This window comes from Hirundo rustica, chromosome 30 (genome assembly GCF_015227805.2).
Source record: "Hirundo rustica isolate bHirRus1 chromosome 30, bHirRus1.pri.v3, whole genome shotgun sequence".
Taxonomy (NCBI): Eukaryota; Metazoa; Chordata; class Aves; order Passeriformes; family Hirundinidae; genus Hirundo; species Hirundo rustica.
Genome location: NC_053479.1, coordinates 1,313,409 through 1,326,606, shown reverse-complemented (window position 1 = coordinate 1,326,606; position 13,198 = coordinate 1,313,409). Strand labels below are relative to the sequence as shown.

Sequence of the window (13,198 nt, the reverse complement as noted above, 5' to 3'; positions counted from 1 at the left end):
TTTAGGGATTGAGGTGTGGTTATTTTACTTCGGCATCTCAGGATTCTCTCTACCTGCTCCTCAGACTTCACGCTCCGTCCCAACCTCTGCTGGCGGCCAGCAAATAAAGTTGAGTTTTTTCTCATTATTTCCTTTTTTCTTTTTAAATCTACGTTCAAATCCATTTCTGGAGAGCACCCAGGTTCTGCCATGTGATGAGTGCCTCTGGCAGCGTGGGGAAAAGCAGGAGCAGCAGCTGGAGAGCAGGAGGAAGGACACTGGTAACATTCCTGCCTCGTCCCTCCCTCCCGTGGAGCTTTTCTACAAAGTTTAGGGATGTGCTTCGCCAGCCGGGTCGGCTCAGGAAGCTGAGGGAATTCTTCATTCCCTCATCCAGAATTTTTAACGCTGCTTCTCCTGCCTGGCACAGGCTCAGCACAGCAGCAGATGCCAGCAGGAGAAGAGTTTTCCCCTGTTTTTCCTGCTTGGTACCTCTGCTGCAGGTGCCTCTTTAAGGGATGAGCTCGAAGGGAAGGAATTCTACTTGGTGGCTCCGAGGAAAAAAAAAAAAACAAAACAAAATCAGGAGCTGGCCCAAGGATTTCTGCTGAACCCACGGAGGGGTTAACAGAAATCCCAACTGCATCCTGACAACTGTGCAAAGGAGGTGGATAATTCCTTGCTGGCTTTTCAGGAAACCCCTGTGGTGGCCAGCTCTCATTAATTGTTGCCGGGAAACTGCTTTGACGTCAGAGGAGCGGTTCCCTGCTCTGGGGGATGAAGGCAGGAATAGCTCGTGACGAGGGAGTGGGAAGCGGTGTGAAATGGAGCAGGCAGCTCCGCCAGGGCGTCCTCATCCTGCGTTTCTTTTCCTCTCTCCCGTAGTTCTGCTCAGGAAGCCTCAGGAACTGTCCACAAAGCTTCGGTGCTGCATTTGGGGAGCAGCTCCTCGTCCTCCGGGGCTGCTGTGGCACTGATGAGCCGTCGCTTTTGAATGGATCCGGGGTTCTTTTGGTGTTGGTTTTGGGGTTTGTTTTTTTTTCCTCCCCTAGAGTTTGGGAACGGGGGGGTGAGGAGGTTATTGCTCAGCCTAAAGCAGCTCCCCAAAAATCCAAGGAAAAGAGAGCAGCAGGATCGCTGTTTCCTTTCTTTTTAACATCAAAGCAGTAACATCCCTTTCCTACCTGAGGGGAGAGCAGGGCCCTTGGTGCTGGGAGCTCCAGACAACTTGAAATGAAATCTGTTTAATCCCACTTTGCTTAGGGAAATGTTCCTTAGGACCCTTTAACTCCTGGGGTTTTGTGCAGTTGGTTCATTTCCCGGTGTCTGGGAGATGTGGCACGGGATAACCGTGGCAGGAATTCTCCCTGTTTGCTTTTCCACGCGTGGAAATTGGATTTAAGCAAAGTTTTCCCATCCGGGTCAGAGCATTTAAGAGATTTTTGCAGCCGGAAGTGCTGAAGAGCAGCAGGGAATAGGTGGGACCAGAGAGGGGAGGAGAGTGGAAGAAAGGATTTGAGTATGGAATCCTGGAATGGTTTGGGTGGGAAGAGACCTTAAAGCTCATCCAGTTCCATCCCCACTAAACCAGGCTGCTCCAGCCTGGCCTTGGACACTTCCAGGGATCCAGGGGCACTCTGTGCCAGGGCCTGCCCACCCTCACAGCGAGGAATTTCTTCCTAAAAGAGGAAATATCGATGTTTATGGAACTTTTATCCCCCTTTGTGCCATTCCTGGGTATCACGTGGGGGAATTATTTTGGCAGTCCTGGAATAGAATGAGAATAAATCGACGCCTCTCCTGAGTTTAATCCTTGCCTTGATGATGAGGAGGGAGGTAACAAAATATCAGAGCATTTTATTCCTCCTGAAACGAGGAGCAATAACGACGTTGCGCTTTGAGATGTTTTCCGCCAGGAAACCGCCCGATTCTCCAGAATTCGCTTCGCCTCGCCTGCATTTCCTGTCTCCTCGTTCCTGTCAGGTTATTTCCCCCTCTTTTTCACCTGGAGTCAAAGCCTTCCACGATCTGCATCATAATTTCAGAATTTGATGTCATGTGGGGGCGGAGATGAGGATTTAAAGCGATGACTAAGCACGGGCAGAGACGTCCGGCCTCCTGTGGGGAATCTCACGGGCTTTTGTAAGAACTGTAAAGGAGGGAGGAATTCAATCCCTCCCCAGCTGAGAACAAGGAACGAGGAGAGAATTCAGGAGCTTTGAAGACTGAGTTGATGAGTGGCGCTGCTTTTTGGGTTTCTCGCTTGTCCTGCCAGGGAGCAGGAGGGGAAGTGAGCTCCAAATCCTCCTTTACCTGTCAGAATTCCAGCCGAGCCCTCAGACTTTTCCTGGGCAGCCGGTGCCAGTCCTGGGTGGCATCGTGCAGCCGCCCCTTGGTGCCACCGTGGGTGCAGCGATGTTTTACCTGCGCCGAGCTCGGGATGGAGCCGCTCCGGGAGCTTTTGTCACGCCAACAAATCCATCCCTGTCGGGGGCTTACCCCAACATTGAGGTGGTTTCAGGGTCCTTGCTCCCCTGCACAGCTCCGAGCCGAAGGAAGAGACGGAGTTCTCAGGTTTAGATTTTTCAACGTTGCATACTTCGTTTATTGTTTCTTATCTTACAATTTTCTCGGAGTCCGACAAGATGTTCGCAGCTGCATGGATTCCTCACGTCTCCCCCCGAGCTGGGTTGTCCTTATCTTTTATACTAATTACTACGTGTTTCTTGTTTACTATTTCTTACCAATGTCTATCACTATTACTAAAAAGGTCATCTTTACTCTGACCCAATCCTCACTAACTACTTTGTGCCACGTCAATGTAGCAATGGAGTGAGGGAAGGAGAAGGAGAAGAAGAAGGAGACAACGCCTTAGATTCTCTATCTTGTCCCTATTCACTTCAATGTTAGGAACCTAAAACTACTATTTTCTCATCCTGTGATAAGCTAAACTACTATTTCTCACATTCTTGTGGCCTGTAAACCTTCTCTCAGTGTAGGAAGTTTTTCCCATGGACTGAGATCAAAGCCAGTGTCTCTCTGGGCTCTGGGCTGGGGTCCCAGACCCCCCTGCCCAGGTCCCTGACCCTCCAGGGCAACCAAAGGAATGCCCTGGACTCCAACACATCCCCTCCTCTTGTTTTACCGGGATCCTCCCTGCCCGAGGGGCTCCGTGGCTGGAATCGCAGCCCCCTCCCCATCCCCACCGCCCCCACTTTTCCCTGTTCGGAGCCTTTACGGAAAAAGAGACGGGGGGGGGGACACCTGAGTCACCCCCGCCCCGTTGCCCCTGGCAACAAGGCCCAGTTGGCATGGAGCTCGGCTTCCTATTGGCTGCTGGGCAGCCAATGGGCAAATTGCTCGCCAGAGCATCCCCGGTACCCGGAGCATCCCCGGTACCCAGAGCATCCCCGATACCCAGAGCATCCCCGGTACCCAGAGCATCCCCGGTACTCAGAGCATCCCCGGTACCCAGGGCATCCCCGGTACCCAGAGCATCCCTGGTACCCAGAGCATCCCCGGTACCCAGAGCATCCCCGGTACCCAGAGCATCTCTGGTACCCAGAGCATCCCCGGTACCCAGAGCATCCCCTGGTACCCAGAGCATCCCTGGTACCCAGAGCATCTCTGGTACCCAGAGCATCCCCGGTACCCAGAGCATCTCTGGTACCCAGAGCATCCCCGGTACCCAGAGCATCCCTGGTACCCAGAGCATCCCCGGTACCCAGAGCATCCCCGGTACCCAGAGCATCTCTGGTACCCAGAGCATCCCCGGTACCCAGAGCATCCCCAGTACCCAGAGCATCTCTGGTACCCAGAGCATCCCCGGTACCCAGAGCATCCCCGGTACCCAGAGCATCTCTGGTACCCAGAGCATCCCCGGTACCCAGAGCATCTCTGGTACCCAGAGCATCCCTGGTACCCAGAGCATCCCCGGTACCCAGAGCATCCCCTGGTACCCAGAGCATCCCCTGGTACCCAGAGCATCCCCTGGTACCCAGAGCATCTCTGGTACCCAGAGCATCCCCGGTACCCAGAGCATCCCCGGTACCCAGAGCATCTCTGGTACCCAGAGCATCCCCGGTACCCAGAGCATCTCTGGTACCCAGAGCATCCCTGGTACCCAGAGCATCCCCGGTACCCAGAGCATCCCCTGGTACCCAGAGCATCCCCTGGTACCCAGAGCATCCCTGGTACCCAGAGCATCCCCGGTACCCAGAGCATCCCTGGTACCCGGCGGTGCTGGGGAAATCCGGGGGGTGATTCGGCTTGGGAGGGGTGGAAAAGGCCGCTGTGGGTCAGGGACGTGGCCCTGATGAATTTCCCTGTTGAATTTCCCTGTTGATTGTGCCGTGGAGGGAGTCTGGGGAAGCCAAAGCAGGGCTTGGATGATCACCGAGGGAAATGGAGGGGAGCAAGGCAGGAGCTTTGTCGTGGAAGCCAGGTGGGGATGCTGCAGCGCTGAGGCTGCTTCCTGTGGCCATGGCTTGGGAAGGTGAAGCCCACCTGGGATATCCTGACCTCAAGGATCGCTGAGGCCAGCTCCCAACCCTGCACAGGACACCCCAGCGATCCCACTCTGTCCCTGGGAGCGGTGTCCAAACACTCCTGGAGCTCTGGCTGTGCCCATGCCCTGGGGAGCCTGGGCAGGGCCCCACCACCCTCTGGGGAAAAACCTTTTCCTGACATCCAGCCTAAACCTCCCTTGAGGCTGCTTCAGCCTTTCCCTCGAGTCCTGGCTCACCCAGAGAGCAGAGATTGGTGCTCGTGAGTGAGCTGCAGATTGGGATGAACAAACCAAGTGCCCTCAGCTGCTCCTTCCAGACCCTTCTCCATCTCCATGTCCTTTTGGATGCTCTCCAGTAGTTTTAGATCCTCTTATACCCAAAAGTGCCCCCAGAGGACTGGAGGTGAGGCTGTCCCAGAGCAGAGCAGGACAAACCCCTCCTTCAGCACCTGTTTCCTTAACCCTGAACCCTGAGAGGGAGAGGCTGAGGCACCTCAGACCCTCAATTCTCACCCTATCTCCCTCCATCCCCACCCCAGACCCCTCAGTCCTCACCCCAGACCCCTCAGTCCTCACCCCAGACCTCTCAATCCTCATCCCAGATCTCTCAATCCTCACTCCAAACCCCTCAGTCCTCACCCCAGCTCCCTCCATCCCCACCCCAGACCCCTCAATCCTCATCCCAGATCTCTCAATCCTCACCTCAAACCCCTCCATCCCCACCCCAGCTCCCTCCATCCCCACCCCAGCTCCCTCCATCCCGCTGCAGCGCCGGAGCCGTGTGTGGGCAGCTGCACCCAGCAGCCATATGTCTCCTTTGCATCCTCATTTAGCTCAGGAGCAGGTCTGTTCCCTGAGAAACAAGGCCAGGAAGAGAGTTTATTTAGCAGGAGCTTCCTGCCTTTTGCAGATCTGTTGCTGGATCCATCTGAACTGGAAATGCAGAACTTTGTTGCTTTTATTCCCTGCCCAACCAGGAGCTGCTGCTGCTGCTGCATTCCCGGGGCTCAGCAGAGGTGGAATTCCATGTTCCTTTCTGGAGTGAGGAGGAGGAGGATTTTAAATGTGTCTCGACTCCCTGGCCCTTGGCCAGCATTCCCAGTATGCCCAGTCACTGCTGTCACTGACCCAGTTGCTTTGCCAATCCCTGTCCCCAGCCCAAAACAGGAGCAACACCTCCCTTCCTCCTTCCTCCTTTTCCCTTCCTCCTTCCTCCTTTTCCCTTCCTCCTTCCTCCTTTTCCCTTCCTCCTTTTCCCTTCCTCCTTTTCCCTTCCTCCTTTTCCCTTCCACTTTCTCCCTTCCACTTTCTCCCTTCCACTTTCTCCCTTCCACTTTCTCCCTTCCTCCTTCTCCCTTCCTCCTTTTCCCTTCCTCCTTTTCCCTTCCTCCTTTTCCCTTCCTCCTTTTCCCTTCCACTTTCTCCCTTCCTCCTTCTCCCTTCCACTTTCTCCCTTCCACTTTCTCCCTTCCACTTTCTCCCTTCCACTTTCTCCCTTCCTCCTTTTCCCTTCCTCCTTTTCCCTTCCTCCTTTCCTTCCTCCTTTCCTTCCTCCTTTCCTTCCTCCTTTCCTTCCTCCTTTTCCCTTCCTCCTTTTCCCTTCCTCCTTTTCCCTTCCTCCTTTTCCCTTCCTCCTTCTCCCTTCCACTTTCTCCCTTCCACTTTCTCCCTTCCACTTTCTCCCTTCCACTTTCTCCCTTCCTCCTTCTCCCTCCCACCTTTGCTCCATCCTCCTTCCCGATGTGGATTTTGCCTTGCATCCATGTCATTGGTGGTTTTTTTTTCCCCCTCTCTGCCCAAGCCCAGCTCAATCCCACCCACCCATCCCGAGTCCCCTGAACTTCCCCGCTCTCCTCGAGCCCCGTCTGTCGCCGTCACTCGCGTCTGCCACCCCCGAGCTGCGTCCCACGGCCTCCCTCGGGAGCTGATTCATTCATCCCGCCAGGAATCCTCCTCTGGAAAGCAGCAGCTCGCAGATTTTCCCCGGATCCTGCATTCTGCACGCGGGGAAAACGTCCTGGAGGCAGCCTGGCGGGGATGGAAGCTGTGACAGGAGGGGGGCAGCTGATAAATGTCACTTCTGCGGCTCCGAGTTGTCTTTTCTGGGAAATCCGATCACATTCCCCGCGTGACGCTGGAGTTACGTCGCGGCGCCGCGGGAGGAGATCCTGTTATCCTCCTTAAATTTGGCCGAGGTGTTTGGCTCGTTAGGAGGGTGGGTGGTGAGAAGGGAATGAGCTGTGCAAAAACCCTCTCCTTTATTTGAGCGCCGAGCGTGCGGTTCCGGTGCTGCCTCCTCCCTCCCTTCCCCAAATCCGCTCCAGATCCTCTGGGAATGTTTAAACCCCCCGGCCCGGGCATGAACCTGGAGCAGTTTGCTACAGTGAGAAGAGTTTTGGGGTGGGGGGAGGCAGAGTTTTAACACCTTCACCCCCTGCATCGTCCTCCCCCGAATGAGGCACGCCAGGCAAAGCGTTCCCTTTTCCCTTCCTGACCTAATTCCTGTCGGAGCAGCGTGGGATTCCCTGGGAACACCACTGCTGGGTCTCAGCCTGCTGCAGCTGGAGGATGGATGCTTTCCCTGCGCCTCTCCCCCAGGATTTTTCGAGGTGGCCAAGCTGCCTCCCTGTGTCAGTCCTGTCCCCGTTGTCCCGCTGGATCCGGCGTTTTCCGGCCACCCCGGGGCACCTGCCCTCCGTGTCTTAACAAATTTGTTAAAAACCCCTGTAGGAATCCGTGGAATGGAGGGAGTTCACTGCATCCTCCTGCTTTCTGTGCCTGGAACCAGTTCCAGTGGCTGCAGAAATGTCAAATACGCGTTTTGTGTTCAGCAGCTCCACAAGTTAAAGGGGAATAGTCCAGGAATATCAGGTGCTGCTGTGCAGAGTCGGGAGTCGATGAATCTCTGTGAGTCCTGACTCTGTTTCAGCCACGTTCTGCCAGAGGAATTGAGGATGAGTTGTTAAACAGAGGGGTTTTCGTTGAGCCTCGCTCTGGTTTAGGCTCCCCTTTCCTTTTTGGGAATTTGTCTCTCCAGAGGGGTTTGCTGGTGCCACATCCCTCCACGGCCACCTGGAGCTGGTTTAATCCTTGCTCAGACTCTCAGATCTGCTCTGAGCGACCGGAATCATAAAATCCTGTTTTGGTTTGGGTTGGGAGGGACCTTAAAGCTCCTCCAGTTCCACCCCTGCCATGGGCAGCGACACTTGCTGCTGTCCCAGTCTGGCCTTGGACACTTCCAGGGATCCAGGAGCAGCCACAGCTTCTCTGGAAAATCCATTCCAGGGCCTCCTCACCCTCACAGGGAGGAATTCCTTCCCAATATCCCACCCATCCCTTCCCTCTGGCAGTGGGCAGCCATGCCCAGGGTCCTGGCACTCCAGTTCCCGATGAGCTCTGAGGGCAGGGCTGCTGTGTTGATTCCAGATGATCAATTAGGAATTAACACTTAATTTGATGAGCAGGTCCTGGTTGAAGCTCTCAGCACACCAAAGCACAGGCGCTGCCCTCTCCAGGCTCCGCTCTAAGCCAGAGGTGCTTCCAGGGGCTGCCTGCTTCTTGCTAATCAAAGGGAAGCAATTAAAGGCAACTTTATCAGGAATTTTCGTCTTAATGCGTAATTTGAGTCCCACTTGTCCTGAAGTATCTGACCAGGAGGAGATATCAGGATTTCCTTATCTCACAGGGCACCTTTGGCTGTTTTCTCACTGAAGATTTGACCGATTACGAAAAGAGCTGGGCTGGGATTTTGGGGGAAATGCAGATTTTTGCTGGTGGTTTGCCCTGGGGCAGAGCACAGCTCCAATCTTTTTCACCTCTGTGATGTTTGCTGGTTTAGAGCTGCCCTCAGTCTCTCTCTCTCTCTCTCCATCACTCACCTGCCTCAGGGACTTTTTCCAGCCTCGGCGGCTCCAGAGCCCTGGTGAGAACCGCGGAGCTCCAGGAGCGCTCGAGTGCGTGGGTTTGATCCGAGTGCTCGGTTTTTGGTGCACGAGGTGGATCCCAAGGAACTTCCAAGCTGAGTTTGTGCCCAGAGAACATCTCTGGGCACCCCCCTGAGCTGTCCTGTGCCTTCGTCCCGCAGGTGCCCGTCGCTGCAGCGGAGGGCTCCGAAGATGTCCAACAGCAACACGGCGCAGGAGTCCCTAGAAATTATGAAGGAATCAGAAAAGAAGGTGGTCGAGGAATCTGTGAACAAAACCAAATACGTACCCAGGTCACCCAGCAAGGAGGAGGTGGAGAAGGATGGAGGGGAGGAGGTCGGCGTGCGCCAGGAGTCTCAGGTGAGCGCGGGCACGGGGAGCTGGGCCCTCACCTGCTGGTTCCTGTCCCTTCCCAAAGCATCCAGAACCTGTCCCCCCACTTTTCCACGCTGTGCAGGCTGCTCCTTTCCTCTTCAGCTGAATCCATGCTGGCCAGAGTGATTGAAATATTCCCTGAGCCTGGGAGTGGAATAACTGAGATGTTCCCTGGGGGACACTCGCGCTCCGTCCCCAGGTTCTGGTGCCAGGGCTGTCACGTCCCTCTGAGTCCTTTCTTTGATCTGAGGATGAGTTAATGACTCCACGGCAAGCGAAGGCATCCAGGGAGAGCTTGGATTCGGGAACGCTGCTTGCTTCTCTCCGGTTAAAAATAGGACCGGGAGCGTTTGGGGATTTTGTTTCAATCACTGAGAGTTTCATCGTTGGCCGGTGCTGGGGCTCAATCCCTGCTGCTCTGCTCTCCTGCCACCTGCGCTGGCAGCTCCTGCTGGAGCCTGGAGCGGTTCCCACCCTCAGCTGCCAGCTGGGTGCTGCTGCCGTTCCAGCTGTGGGCTGGCACATCTGCGGGCACATCTGGCAGACCCGCAGCTGTGCAGGGCCAGCCTGTTTGGGCACTTTGGGCTGCACTCAGGGAGTTTTCCGGCCTTGGTGGCTCTCCAGACGGAGCAGCAGCCTCTCTGTCGCCATCTTTTGCGTCCCGGGAGCGGCAGGGAACTTCCAGGTTAAACTTTTCTCCGTCCTTTTTCTCCGTCCGCAGAAGCGAACGTCGAGTCACGGACACGCCAGGAAAAGAGCCAAGGTAGGAGCTCTGCTGCCATCCCAAATTTCCTTTGGGCTGTTCTGAATCCTGCTCCCAGCCTCAGGATGCTGCTCCTGAACTTTTCCCGTCCCTGGGAGCCACCTGCAGCAGGACAGGGTGTAGTATTTCCCCATTCCACGTGCACCTTTCTAACAGGATCAAAGCTGGAATTGCTCTGTCTGGAAATCAGGGAGGGCAGGAATTCAAGGCAGGGAATTCCCCCACTTTAAAATGTGGTCAAAAGGAATAAAATTTGTTGTTCAGGGGTTCCAAGTCCTTGGATATCTCCGTATATCCCTTTTATTGGACACTTTAAATGGGGGTGACTACCTCGGGAAGCAGCTGCAGGAATTCAGGCGTGAGTTTCGGCTGAGGTGTTGTAACTGCTCCCTATTTTTTTTTTATTTTTATTTTTCTTTACCTTTTTCAGTCTAACTCGAAGCTTAAACTGGTCAGGAGTTTGGCTGTGTGTGAGGAATCCTCGGGCCCCTTCGTGGATGGGCTGCTGGAGTCTCAGGTAGGCCCAGAGTGAGACAAATTTGGGAGTGTGGAAGCCCAGGAAATCCGTTTCCTCCTAGAAATGATCCGTCTCTTGCTCTCCTGCGCCTCGGGGAGCCAAGAAATTCCCACAGGAGCTGGCTGAGACCTTCCTGTGGTGCTTTTCCCAGCCATGGCCGTGGCTCAGGGAATGTCCCTACAACTTCTTGAAGGGAGGTTGTAGACAGGTGGGGGTCGGTCTCTTCCACCGGGCAGCAACTGACAGAACAAGGGGACACAGTCTCAAGCTACGTCAGGGAAGGTACAGGTTAGATATTAGGAAAAAAATTTTTCACTGAAAGAATAATAAAGCACTGGAATTGTCTTCCCAGGGAGGTGGTGGAGTCACCATCTCTGGATGTGTTTAAAAAAAGACTGGACGTGGCACTTAGTGCTATAGTCTAGTTGAGGTGTTAAGGCATAGGTTGGACTTGATGATCTTAGAGGTCTCTTCCAACCTCATTATTCTGTGATTCTGTGATTCTGTCTGAGGGAACTCCATTGTTGGAGTCCAGGGCATTCCTTTGGCTGCCCTGGAGGGTCAGGGACCTGGGCAGGGGGGTCTGGGACCCCAGCCCAGAGCCCAGAGCTCAGAGAGACACTGGATTTGATTTCAGTCCATGGGAGAGGCTTCTTGCGCTGCAGGAAGCATTGCAGGCCACAAGAGTGTGAAAATAGTAGTTTAGTATATCACAGGGTGAAAAAACAGTGGGTTTGGGATTCTTGGCATTGAAGTGAATGGGGCAAGATGGAGAATTTGGGGCGTTGTCTCCTTCTTCTTCCTTCTTGTTCCCTCACTCCATTTCTGCAGTGACGTTAGCACAAAGTAGTTACAGAGGATTGGGTCAGAGTAGAGATGACCTTTCTAGTAATAGTGATAGACATTGGTAAGAAATAGTAAATAAAGAATACGTAGCAATTAGTGTAAAAGATAAGGACAGCCCAGAGACAGGAGGAGTCACCAGATGTCCGAGCCGCGGCAAACACCTTTTGGACACTGAGAAAATTGTAAGATAAGAACGAATAAACGAAGCGTGTAACCTTGAAGACTCTGTCTTTTCCTCCGTTTGGCACAGAGCTTTGCAGAGGGCCAGGACTCTAAAACCACCTGAATGCCGGGGAATTTAAGCTCCTAAAAAAGGAGCCCCCGACAACTGGCGTCTCTGGGATGGGACAGAAACAACTGGCACCCCAGATGGGACAGAAACACTCCATCCTTTATTTCACCCCAGGACATCATCCAGCTGCACGTGAGCTGCCCCTCTGACAAAGAAGAGGAGAAACCCACCAAAGATGGGGTGGAAAAAGAAGAAAAAGACAAGAATAAGGAGAAAACGCCGAGGAAGATGCTCTCTCGAGGTCAGGTGCCGGTTTGAAGTGGTCAGGTGCTGCTCACCTGCTCTGGGGATCCTCTGGAAGTGGGGGCAGGTGTTGGTTGGATGTCTCTGGTGGGATCCTGGGGCACAAAAATGGCTCAAAGAGACGTCGGAGGAGCAAATTCCACCCAAAATCCCCCGCGGGGCAGCTCCTCTAGTGCTGCTTTGCTTTCACTGGTTTATTCTGCAATTATTTTGAGATGAAAAAAGGGTGTGGGAAGAGGGGGAACAAGAGGCCAGCAGGGATTCCCAGAGCCTGGAGGATTTAAGGATTGGGAGGCAGAAATTGCTTGGACCAAAGTGTGGGATACTGGGATACACACCTGCCAGGACCTGCTGTGGCAGCAGGGAGTGCTCAGAGCGTGGGCCCAGGGTGGGTTTGGGACCGAGGTGTCCTTCCACAATCCCATCCCACCTCTGTCCTCCTCCTAACAGGGCCTTGGAGGGCTTTGTGCCGGGAAAAAGGGGGTTAATCCTGGGAAATGGGGGAGCAGCATCCTCATGCACACAGAGACACAGAGACACAGAGACACAGCCCTTTCCTTTCCTTTCCTTTCCCTTTTCCCCTTTTTTTCCCTTTTTTTCCCCTTCCCCCCCTTGTTGCCCCCTTTTTTCCCCTTTTTCCCCTTTTTTCCCCTTTTTTTCCCCTTTTCCCCTTTTTTTCCCCTTTTTTTCCCCTTTCTTTTCCCCTTTCTTTTCCCCTTTCTTTTCCTCTTTTCCCCTTTTTTCCCCTTTTTTTCCCCTTTTCCCCTTTTTTCTCCCTTTTTTTCCCCTTTCTTTTCCCCTTTCTTTTCCTCTTTCCTCTTTCCTCTTTCCCTTTTTCCCCTTTTCCCCCTTTTCTCCCTTTCCACCTTTTCTTCCTTTCCCCCCTTTTCCCTTTTTTCCCTTTTCCCTTTTTTTTCCCTTTTCCTCTTTTCCCCCTTTTTTCCCCTTTCTTCTCCCCTTTCTTCTCCCCTTTCTTCTCCCCTTTTCCCCATTTCCCTCCCCTTCCCTTCCCTCTGCTGTCTCAGTGATTTCTTTGTTTTTTTTTGTTTTTAATTTGTTCTGCTGCTGTTGGGGTTTTTTTTTTCCAGATTCCAGCCAGGAATACACAGATTCCACTGGAATAGATCTGCATGAATTTTTAGTGAATACACTGAAAAAAAACCCACGGTAAGTCCTGGTCAGTAAAACAAATCCCTGAGGGGTCTGTGGGTCCCTGTCTGTGCGCATTCCTGTATCCTGGAGGATTCCAGCGCCTCCAACCAATACCTGGAAATATTTTCATGTTTTCCTCTTTATAATTCCAAGAATTACCAGAGCTGGGACGATGTAGAAACTGAAAGCACAACTGTAATTTTATATCTTGTTTCATTCCAAGCATGGAATCGTGCGTGAAGGGGAGAGAGGAGGAGGAGAAATCATTTGTTTGAACGCAAAGAAATAATTTTGATTGCTTTAAACCCCTTTGCTATAAATGGCTGTCAAATGTCAGCCTGTAAAGGAGCTGCTGTGGGAATAATCAGTGGGATTGAGGGAAAAGCTGGCGAAGCTGGAGTCTGCAGCAGTGCAGCTTCCAGCAGAGCAGGGATTCAGGCTTCCCAAAGCCGAGCACTGTTAGCAAAACAACCTTAAACTGGGGGAAAAATAAAATAAATCTGGTGTTTAATTTAGTGTATTTGAAAAAGCAGGGAGTTTTTGAGGCCGTTCTGTTAAGTATTGAAACCGGGTGTCACCTGCTCCTGTGGCTTTTTCTGCT

General features: G+C 53.3%; 1 protein-coding gene across 4 annotated transcripts in view; it reads left to right on the top strand.

Annotated features, from left to right (window-relative positions):
- Positions 1-13,198, top strand: part of R3HDM2 (R3H domain containing 2) — a 36,296-nt gene that overhangs the window by 879 nt on the left and 22,219 nt on the right. For all 4 annotated transcript variants that reach the window (XM_040088425.2, XM_040088426.1, XM_040088427.1 and 1 more), the window contains exons 2-6: positions 8,571-8,769; positions 9,506-9,547; positions 9,978-10,064; positions 11,317-11,443; positions 12,534-12,612. In XM_040088425.2, the coding sequence (XP_039944359.1) occupies positions 8,602-8,769; positions 9,506-9,547; positions 9,978-10,064; positions 11,317-11,443; positions 12,534-12,612 (503 nt within the window). In that variant the 5' untranslated portion in view covers positions 8,571-8,601. The remainder of the gene's footprint in view (positions 1-8,570; positions 8,770-9,505; positions 9,548-9,977; positions 10,065-11,316; positions 11,444-12,533; positions 12,613-13,198) is intronic.